The sequence below is a fragment of the Lepidochelys olivacea genome (assembly GCF_965140295.1).
Source record: "Lepidochelys olivacea isolate rLepOli2 genome assembly, chromosome: 4".
Taxonomy (NCBI): Eukaryota; Metazoa; Chordata; order Testudines; family Cheloniidae; genus Lepidochelys; species Lepidochelys olivacea.
The window spans coordinates 41,675,224-41,693,879 of NC_140414.1; the positions used below are offsets into that span (position 1 = coordinate 41,675,224).

The window sequence follows — 18,656 nt, forward strand, 5'->3', positions numbered from 1 at the left end:
ACAGATAGTTCACAGTAATAACTATTCCTGTAATAAACAGACCTTCGCTCTTCCACATTCTTATTTGCATTATTATGTAGTTCCTATGCTGGCTTCATAGTGTAAATGCTAAGATACAAGCAAAGGCTACGTTGAAGACTAGGGTTAAAATGTAATCCAACTCATCCAATCCTTTCAACTAATAGTTTGGAAAAACAGAAACAGATATTTTATATTACATTGTGCTTTTCCCCCCCATGCTTTGCACAACACAACTTATTGTGAAATAAAACCACAAACACAGTATCAGCAGAAATCACAAATTTATTAATCCTTAAATATATGTCAGTCATTTACCATTATGGCAAGAAATATGTACACTGTGTCCCATGGTAAACTGCAGTGTTCCAAAATGACAGAAGACAAGTGTATAATTTGATTGTGGTGGAGAGAACGAGTCACAATTTCCTCACGTCTTGGTGTGGAAGACAAACTTGATCTACAGTAATACATCGACACCACATGCTATGTTAAAAGTGTAACCCCCCCCACCCTACACCTAATTTTGTTAAATTTAAATACATTTATACTACTTATAGCTGCTTCACAAAAAAGGTAAAGAAATTAATGAGAAAAAAATTAGGCCATTACTTTTTTATTTTTCACAGATCCCATTGTCAAGTTAATATGGCTCAACACATTTACTGTAAATGCTTATTTTAAATATACATTGTTTTAAGTCATGTAATAATTATCAGAGAAGCTTAAATCCATCTACTGTACATCCACTAACAACAACATCAAAGTGTAAAGGAACGCTTCTGATTTATAATCAACACAGAAAGTAAAATTATACAAATTAGGAAGTCTTCCCATTTTAAAAATTTCAGGCTGCTGAGAGCTGTAAATTGTGATTGCTAAAAAGAACACTGATTGAGATATCATGCACTATACAGCGCTGCAGAAAACAGTTAGCCCCACTGATAATAAAACAATGAACAAAACAAAAAAGAAACAGACAACCCCTCTATTCTTCTATTAAAAATGGGTGGGGGGAAAGGAGGGAGACAAAATCTAAATGTTTGCAGGAATATACTTTCACAGCTATAAAATAGAAGCAAAAACAGTCCAGGTCACAAAGTATATGTATTAAATTGACACTGAGAGCATTCCCTGCTTACTGTACAGGTGTATGCAGCAAAAGAAAAAAACCCTCAAAACAGTTACTAAGTTATGCTGCAATAGTTGTTGTCCCTAATATTATGCACTGTGTAAGGATTTTAATAAGCCAAGAGAAAATGGGGGGGAGGGGTAACACCATTGTAAAGTGTTACAGTATTATTAGAAAATTGGTATATTCATGATAGTTTTCCAGAGTAGGAGTCACTACAACGGAAAGTAGACAAACTCTTTACACTAACCTTGTAAGGCCTAATAGTACTCGTTTAAACTAACCACATATCTGGAATAGAGCATAAACAAAATAAAATAATCCTCTAAAGCTTCCTTCATAAATTTACTGTACACCCGGAAAGTGATGATAATCTAGTTTGTTTTACCCTTTCACTTTAATCATCAAAAACTATCTCCACTCAGTCTTCGTTCCCCACAAATTTTAATTTTGCTCTTCTATCACCCAATATAAATTTTCAGTTAGCATAAAAAAGTAAAGGTAAAGACTCAAAATAGAAAGACAAAAAATGTTACTGACTGGCCAGAACAGCAGAAGTTAATTCTAACGTGTTCAAGCCAGAAAATGATACAATTTTTCCAGTTTAATAACTAAAATGGCTTCAGCTGGTACAAATCCAACATATTTTTGCTTTCACATTCATCAGTGATTTTATTCATTTTTGTGTTCCAACAAAACTATTCTGCAGTAGCAAAGCTGTAATTGGAAAGCTCATTGATTTCTACTATGACCAAAGCAAAACCCAGTGGTTTTGAAAACAAACAAGCCAAAGTTTTATTTTTTACAAACATAGTAATTTTAAAGTTATTTGTTAAAATTTCGCATTAATAGAGAAAAATGACAAGTGGATTGTGTATCCACTACTGTACTCTGATTTTTGTTTTTTTTGTTTGTTTTGTCATTTTCAATTTTCTTGGAACATCCTCTTCACTGAAGTGTAAACAAAATATACAGATGAAATATACAACAAAATGATGCATCACAAATGCATTACATGTAGAACCGTCACAGCTTCATGCACTCATAAACATGCATGAAGAGAAGAACAGGATGGCCCACATGGTAACCAATCAGGTGCTTTGAGTACGGAGAATGCAAGAGTGGCATCGTTGAATTTTAGCTGGAGGAGAAAAAACCCCAATATTGCTGTTATTCCCTTAGCAATATCACCACTTTATAAACACTACAAGTGTTGGACGATAAAGTCTTCCCCAGTCTACAACCTTGCAGGATACTGCTTCGAAAAGCAAACAAGCACTTGTGCTGCTCTTTCCCTCTTCAAATCACTTTATAAACACCAATTAACCTTCACTGCATGCCAGGAGGTTGGTTAATAGTATCCTTACTTTAGAGAATGGGCAACTCAGGCAGAAAGCTTTACTGATTTGCCTAAGTCCACAGATGGGACCAAGTTCAGAACTGAGCATCTGTCAATCCAAAGGGCATCTAAGTTGATTTATTTTACACCACTTTATGGTCCCCTCATGCGCATAGTACACAAACTTATACTGACTGACAGATTCACATACAACTTACAATATATCATTTACATCCCCACTTTACACACTGCCTTTGTAAGTAAGTTGTGAAAATCAGAGAGTTTGAGCTGATGTCATCATTTGCATGCAGAGGGGACCAGAAGAGGTGGGTAAGAGGAAAAGAACCTAACAGGAACGTGTAAGAATATTTAAAGTAGGCCACTCACTATTAATATCATTATTATTTGTATTACTATAGTGCCTAGGAGCCCTAGTCATGCACCATGGTTCCACTGAGCTAGGTGCTGTACAATCACAAAACAAAATCCTTACCTAGGCCTTCTTTTGGCTCCTCAGTATGTAACATATAACAACTAAGATCCCCTTATACACTGATAAGTGGGTACAGGGGAATCTAGTGAAGTATTACATCATGTCTGAATTTGGCCTTGGGATTGAGTTTCAGACCCAGTAGTTCCATGGCTGCTAATTCCATGCTGAGACCAGGAGACAACTCTTCCATGTGTGTGCGCGTGCGCGTGTGTGTTCAGTAGTTTTGCAAAAATAAGCTAAAAGAACAAATTCAAAAGAATACTGAACAAAGAGCAAGTTAACAGAGATAATCGCTCATCAAACGTATCAGTTAAGTAGATACAAGCTGTGTAACAGATGGAAACCAAAGTTTTTCCATAATTTTCTTGACTTAGTTAAAAAATAATCTAAGTTTGTGGCCATTTTATGAGCCAAATAAATTCATGTGAAAGGGAAATATCTCTGTGTATATACAGCAGCCTCGGGGCTCAGTTCTGGCCTCAGATTTATGTGCATTCATCACTGCAGTCTTGACAAATCAGCTACTGTGCTTGCCCAAACTGATTTGACACGATCCAGAGAAACATATTCCCGCAAAGACGGAAGATAATAGCTATGATTGCTTTTGTAATTTTATTGTATTTGAAATCTTTTTCTTTAGCCAGTGTGAATAAGACTTACTATGTATTACAAAAGTGTGTTAATGAATGGAAAATATAACATTAATAAGTATTCTTATAATGACAGATCTATACCTGATGGAGTACAAGTATTCTAAATCCAAGAAAGAAAGAAATAATAAGGATATGGTACTGTGGAATTCCACTTTTGTGAAGCTCCAGAATGGAGATATTTTTGCATTGCTATATTCTCTGTAAGAGCTGATGGTGAATTCATTATAAAAGATAATCAGGAAGGTTTGTAGAAAGTGACTTCTATGTGTTACTCATATTGCATAAGTTAAAAATGGTGAGCCTCATTAAAATACTAAACCCCACATTGATCAATTTACTCCCAAAACCTGGTTGCAGGAATTACTAGGCAAAATTCTATATCATATGTTATGCAGGTAGTCAAACTAGATGGTCATTATTCTTCCTTTTGGCCTTAATTCTACGAATGTGTGGATGTATGAAACTACTTGGTTCTCTCTCAGTACTTAACAAAATACATGCAAGCAGAAAAATTAAAATGAAAAGAACTAAAATTTTCCCTAATCTAGTTCCTGTCATCCTGGTATGAACCCTTGTTTTTCAGTGAGTATCAGGATGAAATATTGATTCTTAGATATTAATCCTTTCTGGATTTTGTCATTTATGCTTTCAGCCCCCACCATGAGATGGGGCAGACCTGTTCCACATATCCCTCCAATGGAAAACCTGTGTCTTACAACCATCACAATCTCTCCTGTTCTGTTACACTAAATGTACTTTGTTAAGCATTGGCAGTGTGCTTGGAGCTGTGCAAAACAGAGGAAGACAAGGCCCCTGCCGCCAATGGGCTTACATTTTAAAACAAACACTATGGTACAAACATACAGATTAACATATTATAAAGCCAGGCGATGGGTTTCTCTAAAAACAGCATTTCATTCCTTTTAAAGTTTAACACCACTTTGTTCAATCACTATAATTCATTGGTTGACAGATTGACATTGCAAGGCTTTGTGGAAGAAGCATGTTGTAAGGAGGGAAGATAATTGATGCAACAAGGCAAGGTGGGAATGCCAGGTATAAAGAATAGCACAAAGGCAGAAGTGGGAGAAACATAATAGTGAAGTTACATGGGAAAGGAAAATTGGAAAGAGTAAAAAATAAAGAAATGAGAGCAGAGCTGTAGACATGAATGGACTCAGAGCCTTGAGAGTGATGACAAGAAGTTGGAACATGATGCCAGAGATGACAGGAAGACAGGTGAGGAAATCAAAGTTGTGAAGGGAGCAGGCAAAATTGACTATTACTAGAGCAATATTTTGGATAGACTAGGTGGGGCAATGCGGAAAAGAGGGAGGCTATGGGGGGGAGGACATTGTTGTCGTCAAGGCAGGAGATCACCAAAGGAAATGCATACAAGCACTTTTTAGGTGTGAGGATGGAAAGGATGGATTTTCAAGATGTGGTAGAGGAGAGAGAGGATTAAGTGACATCCTGGAGGAAGAAAGAGCAGTCTAAAGTAACGCTAAGGCTTTGTCATCCAAGTTTGAAATCTCAGGAACTTCCTCCACTAAGGAAATTCACACTGGTGTAAGTACGTTGATGTGCAATCCTCAAATGTAGATGTACTGCAACAGTACAGCTTAATTTGGGAATATACCAAAGTAAGCTGCAATGGTAAAGCATGTCTACATGAGGAGTTGGCAGACTGATGCTGTTGCACCAATGCGAATTTTCTTAATGTAGATAAGGCTGTAGTTTGCAAGCCTGCATCATGGGGAGAGCAGTGGTGTAACTGACAGTAATAAGTGGGGGAAAAGCAGAGGGTTGAGAGGAAAGATGAGGGGCCAGAACCTCAGCTGGTACAACCTGATGTAGCTATGGGATCAATGGAAGTACATGATTTACACAACTGAGGATTTAGCCGGAGGAATTCAGTATTTTGCATGCTGAGTCTAAGCTGCTATGATTCCAAGGATGCAATATCAGAAGGTACTTAGAGATGCCCGAACACAGTAGGACAGACCATGAATAGAGAGAGAGATTTGAGAGTCAACCACACAGACATAGTAACTGAAGCAGTGAGAACTGAGGAGGTCACTCAATGGGAAAGTATAAAGGGGGAGAGGGAGAGAGAAGAATTGATGACACTTATTTGTATCTTATAATTTATAAAGTAAATAATCTGACTCTAAATCATCTAGCTGTGTACATGGCTAGTCTGTGTAAGCACTAGGGCTAGCTGGAAAACAGGAAAATTGCTAACATTTTCATTTTTCATCAAAATTTTGTTTTTGTTGAAATTTTCCAGCCAGATCTAAATAATTATCTTTCCTATCACTTCTCTCTCTTCACTTCCTCCCAGTCCCCTTGGACTGTATTTATTATGCCCACTTTTGTATCTGGTCTCAGGCCTGTCTACATTAAAGAAGCTTCCGCTTCACATCAGTGTGATTACACCATTGTAAACCCCTTCATGTAGACATGCTGCACAAGTAGAAAGTGCTGCTGACACCTATGACACTCAACCCAGAGATTTACTGAAGTAACCTGCACTGGTGGAAGCCCGACTTTGTATTGAGCCAGCGCGTCTATGTTAATGGTAGTGTAACCACATCAGCTGAGTTACACTGGGGCAAACTTCCCTAGAGAAGAGGAGGCCTAAAATGAAAACAATTTAAACTCTTCAGGGCAGAAACTGTCTGTGTGTATGTACTTGTATGTGTCCTTACTATGTGTACGTACAACACCCAGCACAGTGAAGCCCTAAACTGAAATGGGCCTGCTTGTAAACAAATAACAACAAAAATTATTACAAATATTTGCACTAATACTGTATGCAGCATACTGAATTATTAAATGGACTGTGTAGAATTGACAGTGCAGAAGTTACACTGCAATGCTGCTTTCAAGAGAATGAAAGTTTTATAGAGTAAGGCCAGAAGGGACGTTTAGATCATCTAGTCTGACCTCCTGCATAACACAGGACACTCTTACCCCCGTAGATAATACTGTTTGGATAGATTTCTTACTTGATCGGTACTGTTGGTGACCCTGAACGGTGAAAATGAACATTCTGCCATTTGCCATCACGGCGGTGCCAGACCCGGGTCTCCTCGGACTGCATAGTCTTTGGCATTCCACTTCCATCCATGTACTGCGTCAGCCGTATGTATGCAATGCAGGCAGCATCATCACCCACAAGATGGACATGGGGATTGAGGATAATGGTGTGGATTGGCTTATTACTCTTGGACAAAGCTATGGGAGGGAACACACACAAAATCAGTTTTTCCCAAGTAAACCAACAGAGTTAGCCATGTCTCTCAGTACTGAAAATGGTGTGTAAATATATCAAGATTAGCAGATGCTAAATACTAAACACTGTTTTACTGATAAGCAAGCAAAGCTAGCACAAATAAAGTTGGAGCAGTGGGAAGGGAGTGGGACGACAGAGATGAAGCATGTACTCCTCTCTTCTATCAGAAAATCATTCTAAAATAATAGTGGTCTATATGAATGTGCCAAATAAGTTACAATAATTGTCTGCTTTTCAACCCTGATCAGTTTCAAGATTTCTTGCCATAATAAAGACATAAAAGAAGGATGTGTAATTATGTTGTTCCCTTTCCTTTGTTCACTCTTAGAAGTGAGGTCACAGGATGAATCTCATGAGTTAGCACCTGAGCTCTGCTCTTAGTAATATATTTGCATTATTCCTATCTCTGATCCCTGTTGGCTATAAATTTCCTTTTATTTTTTTTTAGTTGACATTTCTTATTTCTGATGTGCTGTCTTTGTTGAAATGATCTCACCGAAGTCTTTGGCCAGATTTCAACATGATTATTATCCAGTGATCTTAAATTGTTTTGTATGTATCGTTTGATGGTTCTAGCGCTGTAGTAAAAGCGGTTACCAAATGCTTTATTTATGTGGTTATACTTCTCTGTACTTTAGAAAATGTAGTAAAAAGACATTTAAAAATAGAATTACTTTCTGTGATTTGGGATCTGTGCATGTTGTACTGTGAACTCCATGTTGTTTTGTGACCCAGTTTTGTTTCAGGGCTCTACTTCGCTCTGTAGCAGCCTTTGTGGATTAGAACATCCATTTTGCAATAGGGACTTGACTCCTAATAGAAAGACTATGTCTAAGAAGCAGAGACAAAGCAATCGACAGCCATCAATGTTGAATGACTTTTCTCTATGGAACAATGGATTTTCTACTGGTAAGGCCACTGTCTTTGAAGGTCTCTCTATACGGAAGTTGATGTGGGGAGAGTAGGGGGTGGAACATGGAATTTCTTCAGTGGAAAGACACATGCACACAGGGGGACAGAGGTGGTTATCAATACCAGGTTTACCATGGTGCCATGCTCCAAAGGGGCCCCGGCCTGGCCCACTCTTCTCCACCCCCTGTTCTCTCCTGTGGGGGCAGCAGGCAGAAGCTTGGTCCTGCCGGCAGCCAAGCTCCCTCCCCTCGCCTCTTCCCCGGAGCGTGCCGGGACCAACCCTAGTTCCTGCCCCGCTGTGCTTTTGCTCCCGGCCCCTGCCTTGCTCCAGTCCGCAGGGACTAATCCTCCCCCCATGCCACACTGTGCTCATCTTTGGGGACTGGCCCTGATTTGAGCAGGGGGTTGGACTAGATGACCTCCTGAGGGCCCTTCCAACCCTGATATTCTATGATCTTGCCCCTGGCCCCTGCCTCCCTCCATCTGGGGATCAATCTTTCCCCCCGCCCCCACGTTGCCCAGTTGTGAGGGTGAATAAAAATCAATTATTTTTTTTTTAAAAAAATCAAAAAATCAGATTTTTTGTATTTAAATCGGATTTTTTTTTGATAAAATGCTTTTTGAGGGAAAAAACCTATCTAAAGATAGTTTTAATTAAGATACATTAAATCTTATCATGGAATAGGGTTTATAAATTCTAATTCTATAGTAGGAGACAATATATTCGTGTAATGTTTAAGAAAAGTTTTGTAAATGAGTTCTAATAGTTCATGGATTAGGGACCCAATCTTATGGGGATCCACGGGCTTCTATATAGATTATTTAGGTTAATCTTTCTATCTACCCAATGGGACTCAGTGCTCAGTCTAGAAGATACCATTAGAGATGCTTAGTTTTGCAGTTCTCAAACTGTGGATTTGTGTCTCCAGAATGTTTTAAAATAAATAAATAATATATAGAGGTGAGAAATAACAGACCTCAACTCTATTGTCCCTCTGCAAATTTGTGTACTCAGAGTCAATCCCTTACCTCTCTCTAAAAGTGAAACGTTTCAAAAAGTTCAATGAATAGAAGATTGTTGGGGGGCAGAATAGATTTGGACAAGGAGAAGAAATCTGATAAATGTGAGAAGCGAGGGACATAGGTTTTTTTGTTAAAATATTATGTTTGCTGTTGAAGAAACAAATCCAGAATACTTAACGTTGTTTTAGTTAAATAAAACAATTTAAACGTCCGTCTGGTGATGTTCTCCTCCTAATACAGCATGGAAAGAAAATCCTCCAAATATTAATGATTAACCTGTTGAATTGGAGATAGGTCACCTCCCAATGATTTCATAAATATCTGCTTCAATTACCTTTGGTAAATGAAATAACCAAATAATTATTCATTTTCTGATATAGCTGTAAAACTCATCTGAAAAGTTTTCAAAATAAATCACTGTTTAAAAATGTATAGTGTGAACCTTCTAAAAATGAAACCTACATCTATCTGAGTTGTGAAGAATATGTATTAAGGTTATAACAAACAACAAGAATGTACTTTTATGTAGAAAATCATGATTAAATCAAGTCTTCCTGACTAGTGATTTAAATCATGATTTAAATCAAATCTACCCTGCCCTTGCCCCTGGCACCTTCATTCCCCACAAATACGTTTCACGCCAGGCCCACAAAAAGTTAATCCGGCCCTGGCGGTTATTAAAAGCTAGTTGCTACTCTGAGCAAAGGGTTAGTCTCCTGCTGCATGTCAGAAGAAAAGGGCGGGAGGAAAGACAAAGCAGGAGGGCTCCCTATCTTATCCACACTGAGTTCAGACTCAAAGATAGCCCTGGGACACAGCTGGGAATTTGATGGATACATTATTGAGCTGCACTGTTAGTCTATAAACTTGAAATCAAGTTTGGAATTTCCTTCCAAAAAAAAGCCCTACAACAGGGCGTGTCTAGCTGAGCCATTGGCCATGGGGGAGTGGAGGGAGGAAACTAGAGGCAACTTCAGGGGCAGGACATTCATCCCTGTCACCAGTGACTGACAGGTCTGATTCTGCCCCAAGCTGCAAGCAGGCTGATGTAAAGGGCCTATAGACCTTAGCACTAAGGAGAAAATGCTAAATGCTTGCAATTCTCATTTCCAAGTAAGTTAGACAGTAACCCACTTGAATAGGTTACCTAGGGAGGTGGTAGAATCTCCATCCTTTAGTTGGGGATTGGTCCTGCTTTGAGCAGGGGGTTGGACTAGATGACCTCCTGAGGTCTCTTCCAACCCTGATATTCTATGATTCTAAGTAACCTGAATCCTTACCCAGGACATTTTACTACATAAACAACCATCACCAATGCCAACTCTTACGCTTCTAGATGCCCATCCAACATCTCCCATCTGAGTTAGTAGAAGAATAACATTTTGCATTTAGTAGTTTTCATTTTACTATCCATTCATATCATATTCTTTAGTTCTCACATCATTTGTGAGATGTTACATTTTATTAATATCTATACAGATGGGGAAACTGAGGCATTGAAAGTCAATGATGGGTTCACAAAAGAGAATGGGAGTCTACCTCAGAATTGAGATTATAATTTAGGAGTCCCTGGAGCTAGTCTTGTGCCCTGATATTTCTCACTCAGAAATTGCTGGATGAGAAAATCAGTTTCATTAGTTAATTTATAACACGATCAGTCTCTCTTTAAGTTTCAAATCTGTTCTGAAACTGTGTCATCTATAGTACCGGATAGTCTATGGTATGAACAAGTAAGCAGTGTAGCCTTTATTTTCTGAAGCTGACATGGTTGTATTAAATCCACCAACTGATGTGCTGTGATCACCATTAAAAAAGTCATGAGTCCAGTGCTTCAGCTAGTATGAATCAACGTAGTGACTACAGTTTTTCCTTAGACTTACAGTAAGAAAGAATAATGATCAACTGTTAGGAAATGCTGACTTTTTAATGGTGATCAGTTTGTCCATCACTGCAGACTTTTCAAATGTGCCCAATGCTGTGGTTCAGCCCCTCTAGCTCTGAAAAATAAAGAGTGGGAATCACTTGCCTTCCAACCCTATCTACCTTTCAGCCATCCCTCCACACCCCCGTCCCCCAAAAGATATTACACGAACTTGACAGTTCCTCCACAATCAAAAGTTCCCCATGGTTTCTAAGCAAGTTTAGCAAAAACATGAAAAAATATTTCATACTGCATAACTCAAAATTAAATTTCAAAAACATCATTTGCAGCTACAAAAAAGAGCTGGATTTGAGAAGCACACTTGGAAGTATTTTAAATGTGATCAAATAGGAAAACACACCATTTTCAAAGTAGAACCTGTGAAAGTCCATCCCTTCCACTAGATTCCCCAAAGCTTCAGGTTCAAAACATGTAAGGCCTGGATCACAGATCTTTCTGTGGAAGAGAAAATGAAACAGTTATGACAAATGTATAGTCAGTTTCAGATGCAGCACAGGACTGCTTTCTTCTTGATGTCTTTGAAACCAAAGGAATCCTCAGATTGGGATTTTCCATCCCTAATATATACAATTCACCATATGAGGGAATTCTGGCTAAGTCAGTGTTTCTCAAATGCGGCCACATGCAGCCACCAGGGGCTTTTCTTGCGGCCACAGCCTCCTGGGCTGTGATTTTGGGGGGGGGTGGCACACGGGAGTAGCTCTCTCTTCTCCTCCCTGTTGCTCCTGAATGCACCCCCTTAGTGCTGGTGCTGTGGCCACCAGCAGGGATTAGGCCCTGCTCCTCTCTGGAGTCACCTGGGGCACAATGCTGTAGGAACAGGCAGCCATTGAGTTCCCCACTTTCCCTGGGGCGGTGGGGCTCAGGCTTTGGGCTTCAGCCCTGGACACTGGGCTTCGGGCTCCAGCCCTGAGCTCTGGTTGCGCGTCAGCAGGCCTCAGGCTCCAATGGCAGGCTTCAGGCTCCGTCCCTGGGTCCCATCCTCCAGCCGTGAGGCTTCGGGCTCTGACAGCAGGGCTTCAGGTTCCAGTCCCCCCACTGCCTTCCCCAGTCCCCTACCCCCTTTCTCTTGACCCCCACTGCCTACCGTGACCCTCCATCCAGGGCTTAATTTGTCCCCAGGCTTGCCAGGGCTGAGTAAGTCTGTTGTGAAAAGTGATACTTGTATGTTTGTAAATATCACTTTTCACAACAGACTTACTAGCTAGCAATAAATAAATTACAATGATTTGGACATGTATATGTGCATATTTATTTGGTTTTCCTAAAGCTAATTAAGTATTTTAGGAAAAATGTGTCCTGAGAACCCCTGCTCTAAGTGATGATTCTGATGGCGTTGAGGGAAAATTGGAGGATCTTTATATCAGAGGCAACTATGGAGCAGAAAGTTTAACAGGAAAGGAGAGACTATGTCTGACGATGTCTGAGGAAAGACTTCAGAAGGGGCAGGAATGGTAAAATGAGTGCTATACCTAGTCATGTGGAAAAGAAAGCTTGAAGAAATGCAGTCTATCAACTCGAATATTAAGGTCCAGAATAGACAGAGAGGTTACTCACTGTATGCAGTAGCTGTAGTTCTTCAAGATGTGTGTCCCTATGGGTGCTCCACTTCGGTGTGCGCCTTTCATGGGAGATTTTCATTGGCAGTGTCTGTTGGCCCTCGCATGCACTGTTAATAACTTGTGCCCTGCACCGAGGTTATGTCAGACTGCGTGGGCAAACTGCCCTCAGTTCCTTCTCCACTGCCGAGTCTCAAAAGGAAACTCTGAAGCGGAGAGGAAGGAGGGCGGGTAGTGGGGCACACCTAGGTAAGGCTGCAATTCTTTCATAGAGGTCACGGATTTGGTGACTTCTGCAGCAGCTGGTGCGGCTGACTTCAAGCTGCCTGAGCAACTGGCCCTAGGGCCAGATGTTCAGGTGCCCCATGACTAGCCACACTGGCCACTGCTGGAGTGACCCAGGACCAGCTGCTCCGGCAGTCCCTGGGGCCAGCCGCATTGGCCACTGCTCAGGAGGCCCCAGGCAGCTGGCTCCGGGGACCACCCAAGCAGCAGCTGGTGTGGCTTGTCCTGCAGACCGCCTGAGCAGTGGTTCTGGGGACGGCCCTAGGGAGCGCACGAGCAGCGGTCCTTGGGGCTGCTCCGCAGCCAGCCTCACTGGCCACTGCTCAGGCTGTCCCAGGCAGCTGGCTACAGTGGCACCAGAGAGTGCCCACACAGAGGTCCTGGGGGTGCCCTGGAGACTGCCTGAGCAGCAGCGGCCCTAGGGGCGCCTGGATGTTGGTCCCTGGGAGCAGCGGTCGGGGGGTAGTCAACCCCCCAGCACTGGAGTAGGCCCCCCCACCACAAGGTCCTCCCAGAGCAGCAGGGCCTCAGAAGTATTTTTGGTAAAAGTCATGGACAGGTCACGGGCCGTGAATTTTTATTTATTGCCCGTGACCTGTCTATGACTTTTACCAAAAATACCCGTGACTAAATCTTAGCCTTATCCATAGGGGGACACATCTCAAAGAACTACAGTTACCGCTCAGGGTGAGTAATCTCTCTTTCTTCTTCGAGTAGTGTCCCTGTGGGTGCTCCACTTCAGGTGACTCCTGAGCAATATCCCCATAAAGAGGAGGGAGCTTTGGAATTGAGTCCAGCACAGAGGAAAGAACTGCATTGCCAACTGCCACATCAGATCTAGAGGCATCAAGTAAAGCGCAGTACCTGGAGAAGGTATGTACACCAAAGACCATGTAGCAACTCTGCAGATCTCAAATACTGGGACATTTTTAAGTAGAGCCAAAGATGTAGATTGTGACCTCATCAAGCAGGGATTGGAATGCTGGCAGGACTGTAACAAACTATAATACACCCAGAAATCCATTTTGATGGTCTTTGGGTAGAAAAAGCAGAACCTTTATCTGTCTGCAAACAAAAAGAATAGTCTAGGAGATTTAGAAAATGATTTAGTCCTGTGTAGATAGAAGGCTAATGCCCTCCTGACACTGAGTGAGGAAGGTAGTTTCCACGTTGGAATTATGGTTTTTGGAAAGAAAACTTGTAGGTGAATGATTTGGTTCCAATGAAACTCAGAAGACACTTTAGGAAGAAACCTGGAGTGTAGTCATAAGGAAACTTTTTCCTTATAGAACACCGTAAAAGGAGGGTCTGCTATTAAGGCTTCAGTCTCTCTGACTCTGCAGTTGATGTAATAGCCACTAAGGAAACTATTTTCATAAACAAATACAGTAAGGAGCAAGTTACCATCAGTTCAAAAGGAGATTTCAGGAGACTTTTAGGAACCAAACTTAGCTCCCAAATTGGGGTGGGGACTTTCCATCAGTGGGAAGAGAGATTGCCCAGACTCTTCATATGAACCTTATGGTTGTAGGGTGAGCAAACAGATAGATCCCCTCAATAGTGGTGGAAAACCCAGTAAGGCAGCCAAATGAATCTTGAGAGAACCAAGTAATATTCAATGCAAGGGCAGCATTCTGGAGTTCACACTAGTGACTGAATCTTCTCCACTTCTGAAGGTATATCTTGTAGAATCTGTCTTACTATTTAATAATATCTGCTGTACTTCTGCAGAACAGACAGATTCTAACCCCGCAAACTATCAAGGAGCTACACCTTGAGGCAGAGAATGCTCAGATTGGGATGAAGCAGTTGACTCGCACTCTGGAAGAGAAGCTAAGGAATCATTAGAATATCTGTTGCTGGACAAAGAGCTAGGCTAAAGGAAACCATGCCTGCCTTGACCACATTTGGGCTATTAGAATAACTCTGGTGTTGTCCTGTCTAATTTTCTTCACCACTCTGAGAATCAGAGGCATCGGGGGAAAACACCATTAAACAGCTTCTTCATCCAAGTGAGGAGAAAGGCATCTCCCAATGGGACCTAAACCTCCCCTTGAAAAGAGCAGATGGAACTTTTTGTTCGAAGCTGTGATAGAGAGCTCCACTTCTGGAAATCCCCAAGTTTCAAGTATGCCAACAAGAACCTGGGAATCCAACTCCCATTTGTAATCGTGGGGGAAAAAACCTGCTGAGAGCATCAGCTGTGACATTTTACCTGCCCAAGAGATACGTTGCTGAAATTCTTATGCAATGTTTTATATACCAGTTCCATAACCTTATTGCTTTGGCATAGAGAGAAGAGGATCCATGTTTACTCTTAGAGCTGTGGAACTTTCCCGCTTCACTGGTACTGGAGAAGCCCTTCGTCTCAATGGTACCAAGCTTTGAGGATTAAGTCTCTGAGGCCGTTTACCTTGTCAAAAAGTGAAGTCTCTTTGAGGTGGGTTCCTTAAGAGGAAAATTAGAGCTCCTCTGAGGATATTCAGAGGAGGATTCAGGCTTTCCCTTTCTAGAAGAGTGTTGCTCTGAGGTTGAAGGGGCACAAGAGATCCCCAGGAACTGATGTACAGCGGAGTTCTCCTGACCTAGTTTCAAAGGGGAGTGAAGAGAGCAATCCATCATTAACAATTGCAGCTCGATTTCCCAGTTCTTCCAAGCCTTGGATTTGAGGGCTAAACGAAGTTACGCTTCTGTGGAATGTGTGACGCTTCCAGGGAGCAAACACAGTTAGAGTGTCCATCGCTGAGTGATACAGCCTCTCTACATGAGGCAACGTTTAAACCCTGATGAACTGGGCATGCCCCTCACAAGGAGGATTTCCCCAGAGGAAATAAAATGATGTTTCAATAGCCAATAACTAAATACTGCTACTAACAACTTAACTAGCTAAACTAAGTAGAACAAACTCAGCGAACAGGTGAGGCATGCACAATGCAAAGATGCTAAACTCCATCTCAAGCTGAGGCAATTGAGAAGGAACTGAGGGCGGTTCGCCCATACTCAATAAAGGGCATGAAGATATCAGCGGTGCATGCGTGGGCTGAATGGACACTGCTAATGAAAATCTCTGATCAAAGGTGCATAGGGTGCACATGCACCTGAAGTAGAGCACCCATGGGGACACTACTCAAAGAAGAACCACCCATTCCTGCCAACCTTTTTTTTTCCTTTCCAGATTTTCCTCTCTTATGGCAAGTAGAGCTGAGTTCATAAAGCTGATTTATTCCCATGGGTCTTGTTTTCCATGAATGATGGAAAACTTCTAATTGGAGACTTTTCCCACAAAATTACTATTTGTCATTTTAATGTCCACTGTTTTGACAATTAACACAAACAATAAAACAGCCCTCCCACTCTGAGATTTAAATGAGGTGGCATTCTATTTCTTTCATGATAACCCAGAACAAAGGTTCCTTATCCTCCATCCAGTTTGCCCTACTGCAGAGCATGCTTGACCTCAAAGGCATATGACCTCATGCAAATCAGCCTGCGAAGCAGAAATATGATGTATGTGAAATTCTGTGATCCATCGATAAACATGGGCATTAACATTTCTGTCTGCCTTGCTTTCCTATGTGTCATTCCAACAGGGAACATAAATTATAAACTGCATCATGCTGGAATGAAACACAACACATATAAGCATGAAGGATGAAATCTTGGTCCCAATGAAATCAGTGGGATTTCAATGGTCAGCATTTCACCTAAAATTTTCTTTCAGTGTTTGACCAGAAGATAAATTTTCAAAGTCATAAATGGAAGTTAGGGCATCTAAATCCTACTGGAAGTCATAGGACTTAGATATTCAGCTGTTACTTGTGCCTTTGAAAATCTCCCCCACGATCTGTTAAGTCTGAAACCAATGTTGCTCCCAATGTTTAAATGGTAATTTAATTTTGGTTAGATGTTTCTAAGGCTTGAGTTTTGCCATGCTGCAAAACAGAAAAGTTTTGAGCAAAGTTCCATTTGACATTTTTGTACAACAGTTTATGTAACAGTCAAAGGATATAAAGTGCTCAGACCAGGTAAAGGCACATTACTGGTAATCTGTCACTGTCTCATAGGCGTATTACTTCCCTATTTCAACTATTCTAGAACCTTTAGCTTTTCATGAGCTGAAATAGTGTCTTTAGCTCTAGACCTTTAACTTTAAACAAAATATAATTCGTTTTTGTTCCAAATACATTTTAATGGGTTGGAGTAAAAAAATAACAGAACTAGCTATAAGGTTAATTGAAAAACGGAATACCTAAAATGAGTTATTTAAGCAGAATTTTTTGGGGTCCTGAACAGAATTTCTGAAGTAAGATTGGTGCAACACACAATGGGAAGCGAGAGAGTGCAACACACAGCCGGAGAGAGGTAGGAGAAGGCCAAAGTAAGTGCTTGGGTCTTGCAAATTCACACCCGGGCTTGCTATGTACTAGCTCTCCATGTAAATGAGCCAAAAGTCCCAAGTGGCGTTAATGTATTACAGTGCAACAGATGAATTCTGGTGATTGTGAACCTCTGCTTATACTGAAATCTTTCTGACAAAACAACTTTCCAGTATATTTTGATCTTGATTCTTAGATTTTAAATCATGAGCATTCTCTCCTCTCTGCCTGATGAAAGAGATCACTGCATATGTTATGTAGCGATAATGGGTCTGATTCACTATGGTGTTATTCCATGTTTATCGTAATATAACGCTACTGAAATCTACTGTTATACCAGTGTGTGACTTGTGCATTACAGCCGTGAATCAGGTTCTGTTTCCTCAGGGCCTACAAGCATGAACATTTTTATACTTTTATCTCATCTTGTCTCTTGCAAAATGAGTCAACTTACGTGTAAGCTTCAAAGTCCCCATTGTTGATAGCTTCAATCAGCTGCTCAGTAACCTTGATAATCTCCTGCTTACGAGCTAAAGAAAGGATAAACAGACAAAAATACAACAAAACATGAGATGGGAACAAAAGTGGAAAGTGACAGCACAAAAGACTGTCAGACTAAATAACAAAGACAAGGACATTTACATATTTCCCTGATCAGTGTGACTGCCATTCATTCCATGATTCCACTTTCTTTTCTAGTACCATAGCCAGAAGTGTTAAATTACTCACTTTACAATATATTGGCCTTAGTGTATTTCTGTATTCATAAGGAAATAAAGCACATGATACATTTTCGACCTCGGTTCTGATCCACTTTCTCTCACTGAAGGATCTATAGATGTGTAAAAGCAGCCAATTGTCATATTATGAGCAATATTGTAATGATTCACCTATCTGGAATCTGGAGCTTGTAAGTGTGTCAACCTGATCTCAGAAATCTATGTTTACAATGTTCCAGAGTAACAACCGTGTTAGTCTGTATTCGCAAAAAGAAAAGGAGGACTAATTGGTTAGTCTCTAAGGTGCCACAAGTACTCCTTTTCTTTTTATGTTTACAATGAATTTTTCTCCACTTAGCCTTTGTTTTGGCCAAACACAAAAAGGCAGGGTGCCAGCACTTCCTTAAATGGCACACTGCCTTTAATAGTAGAGATTGAACCATGAGAAATTAAGAACGTAAGAACAGCCAGACTAGGTCAGACAAATTATCCATCTTGCCTAGTATCCTGTCTCTGACAGTGGCCAGTGCCAGATGCTTCAGAAGGAATGAACAGAACAGGGCAATTCTGAATCATCCATCCCTTGTTTAGTCCCAGCTTCTGGCAGTTGGAGGTTTGCAGACACCCAGAGCATGGGGTTGAGTCCCTGACCATCTTGGTTAATAGCCATTGATGAACCTATCCTCTATGAACTTATTTAATTCTTTTTTGAAACCAGTTTTACTTTTGGCCTTCACGACATCTCACAGCAATGTGTTCCACAGATTGACTGCACTGAGTGAAGAAGCACTTCCTTTTGTTTGTTTTAAACCTGCTGCCTATTAATTTCATCAGCTGACCTCTAGTTCTTGTGTTATGTGAAGGGGTAAATAAACTTTCCTATTTACTTGCTCCATACCGTTCATGA

General features: G+C 40.8%; 1 protein-coding gene across 22 annotated transcripts in view; it reads right to left on the reverse strand.

Moving 5' to 3' along the window:
* Positions 1-285: 285 nt before the first annotated feature.
* The window catches only part of CAMK2D (calcium/calmodulin dependent protein kinase II delta), a gene marked incomplete at its 3' end in the record, with an annotated part of 266,164 nt that continues 247,793 nt past the window's right edge, over positions 286-18,656 (reverse strand). For 20 of the 22 annotated variants that reach the window (XM_084626080.1, XM_084626075.1, XM_084626082.1 and 17 more), the window contains 4 exons: positions 17,485-17,560; positions 11,151-11,245; positions 6,647-6,875; positions 286-2,291 (listed from right to left, as the gene is read on the reverse strand). In XM_084626080.1, coding sequence (XP_084482206.1) covers positions 2,288-2,291; positions 6,647-6,875; positions 11,151-11,245; positions 17,485-17,560 — 404 coding nt within the window. Of the gene's footprint in view, positions 2,292-6,642; positions 6,876-11,150; positions 11,246-17,484; positions 17,561-18,656 lie in introns of those variants that run through there. The other 2 variants (XM_084626084.1, XM_084626078.1) reach the window with 1 other exon arrangement.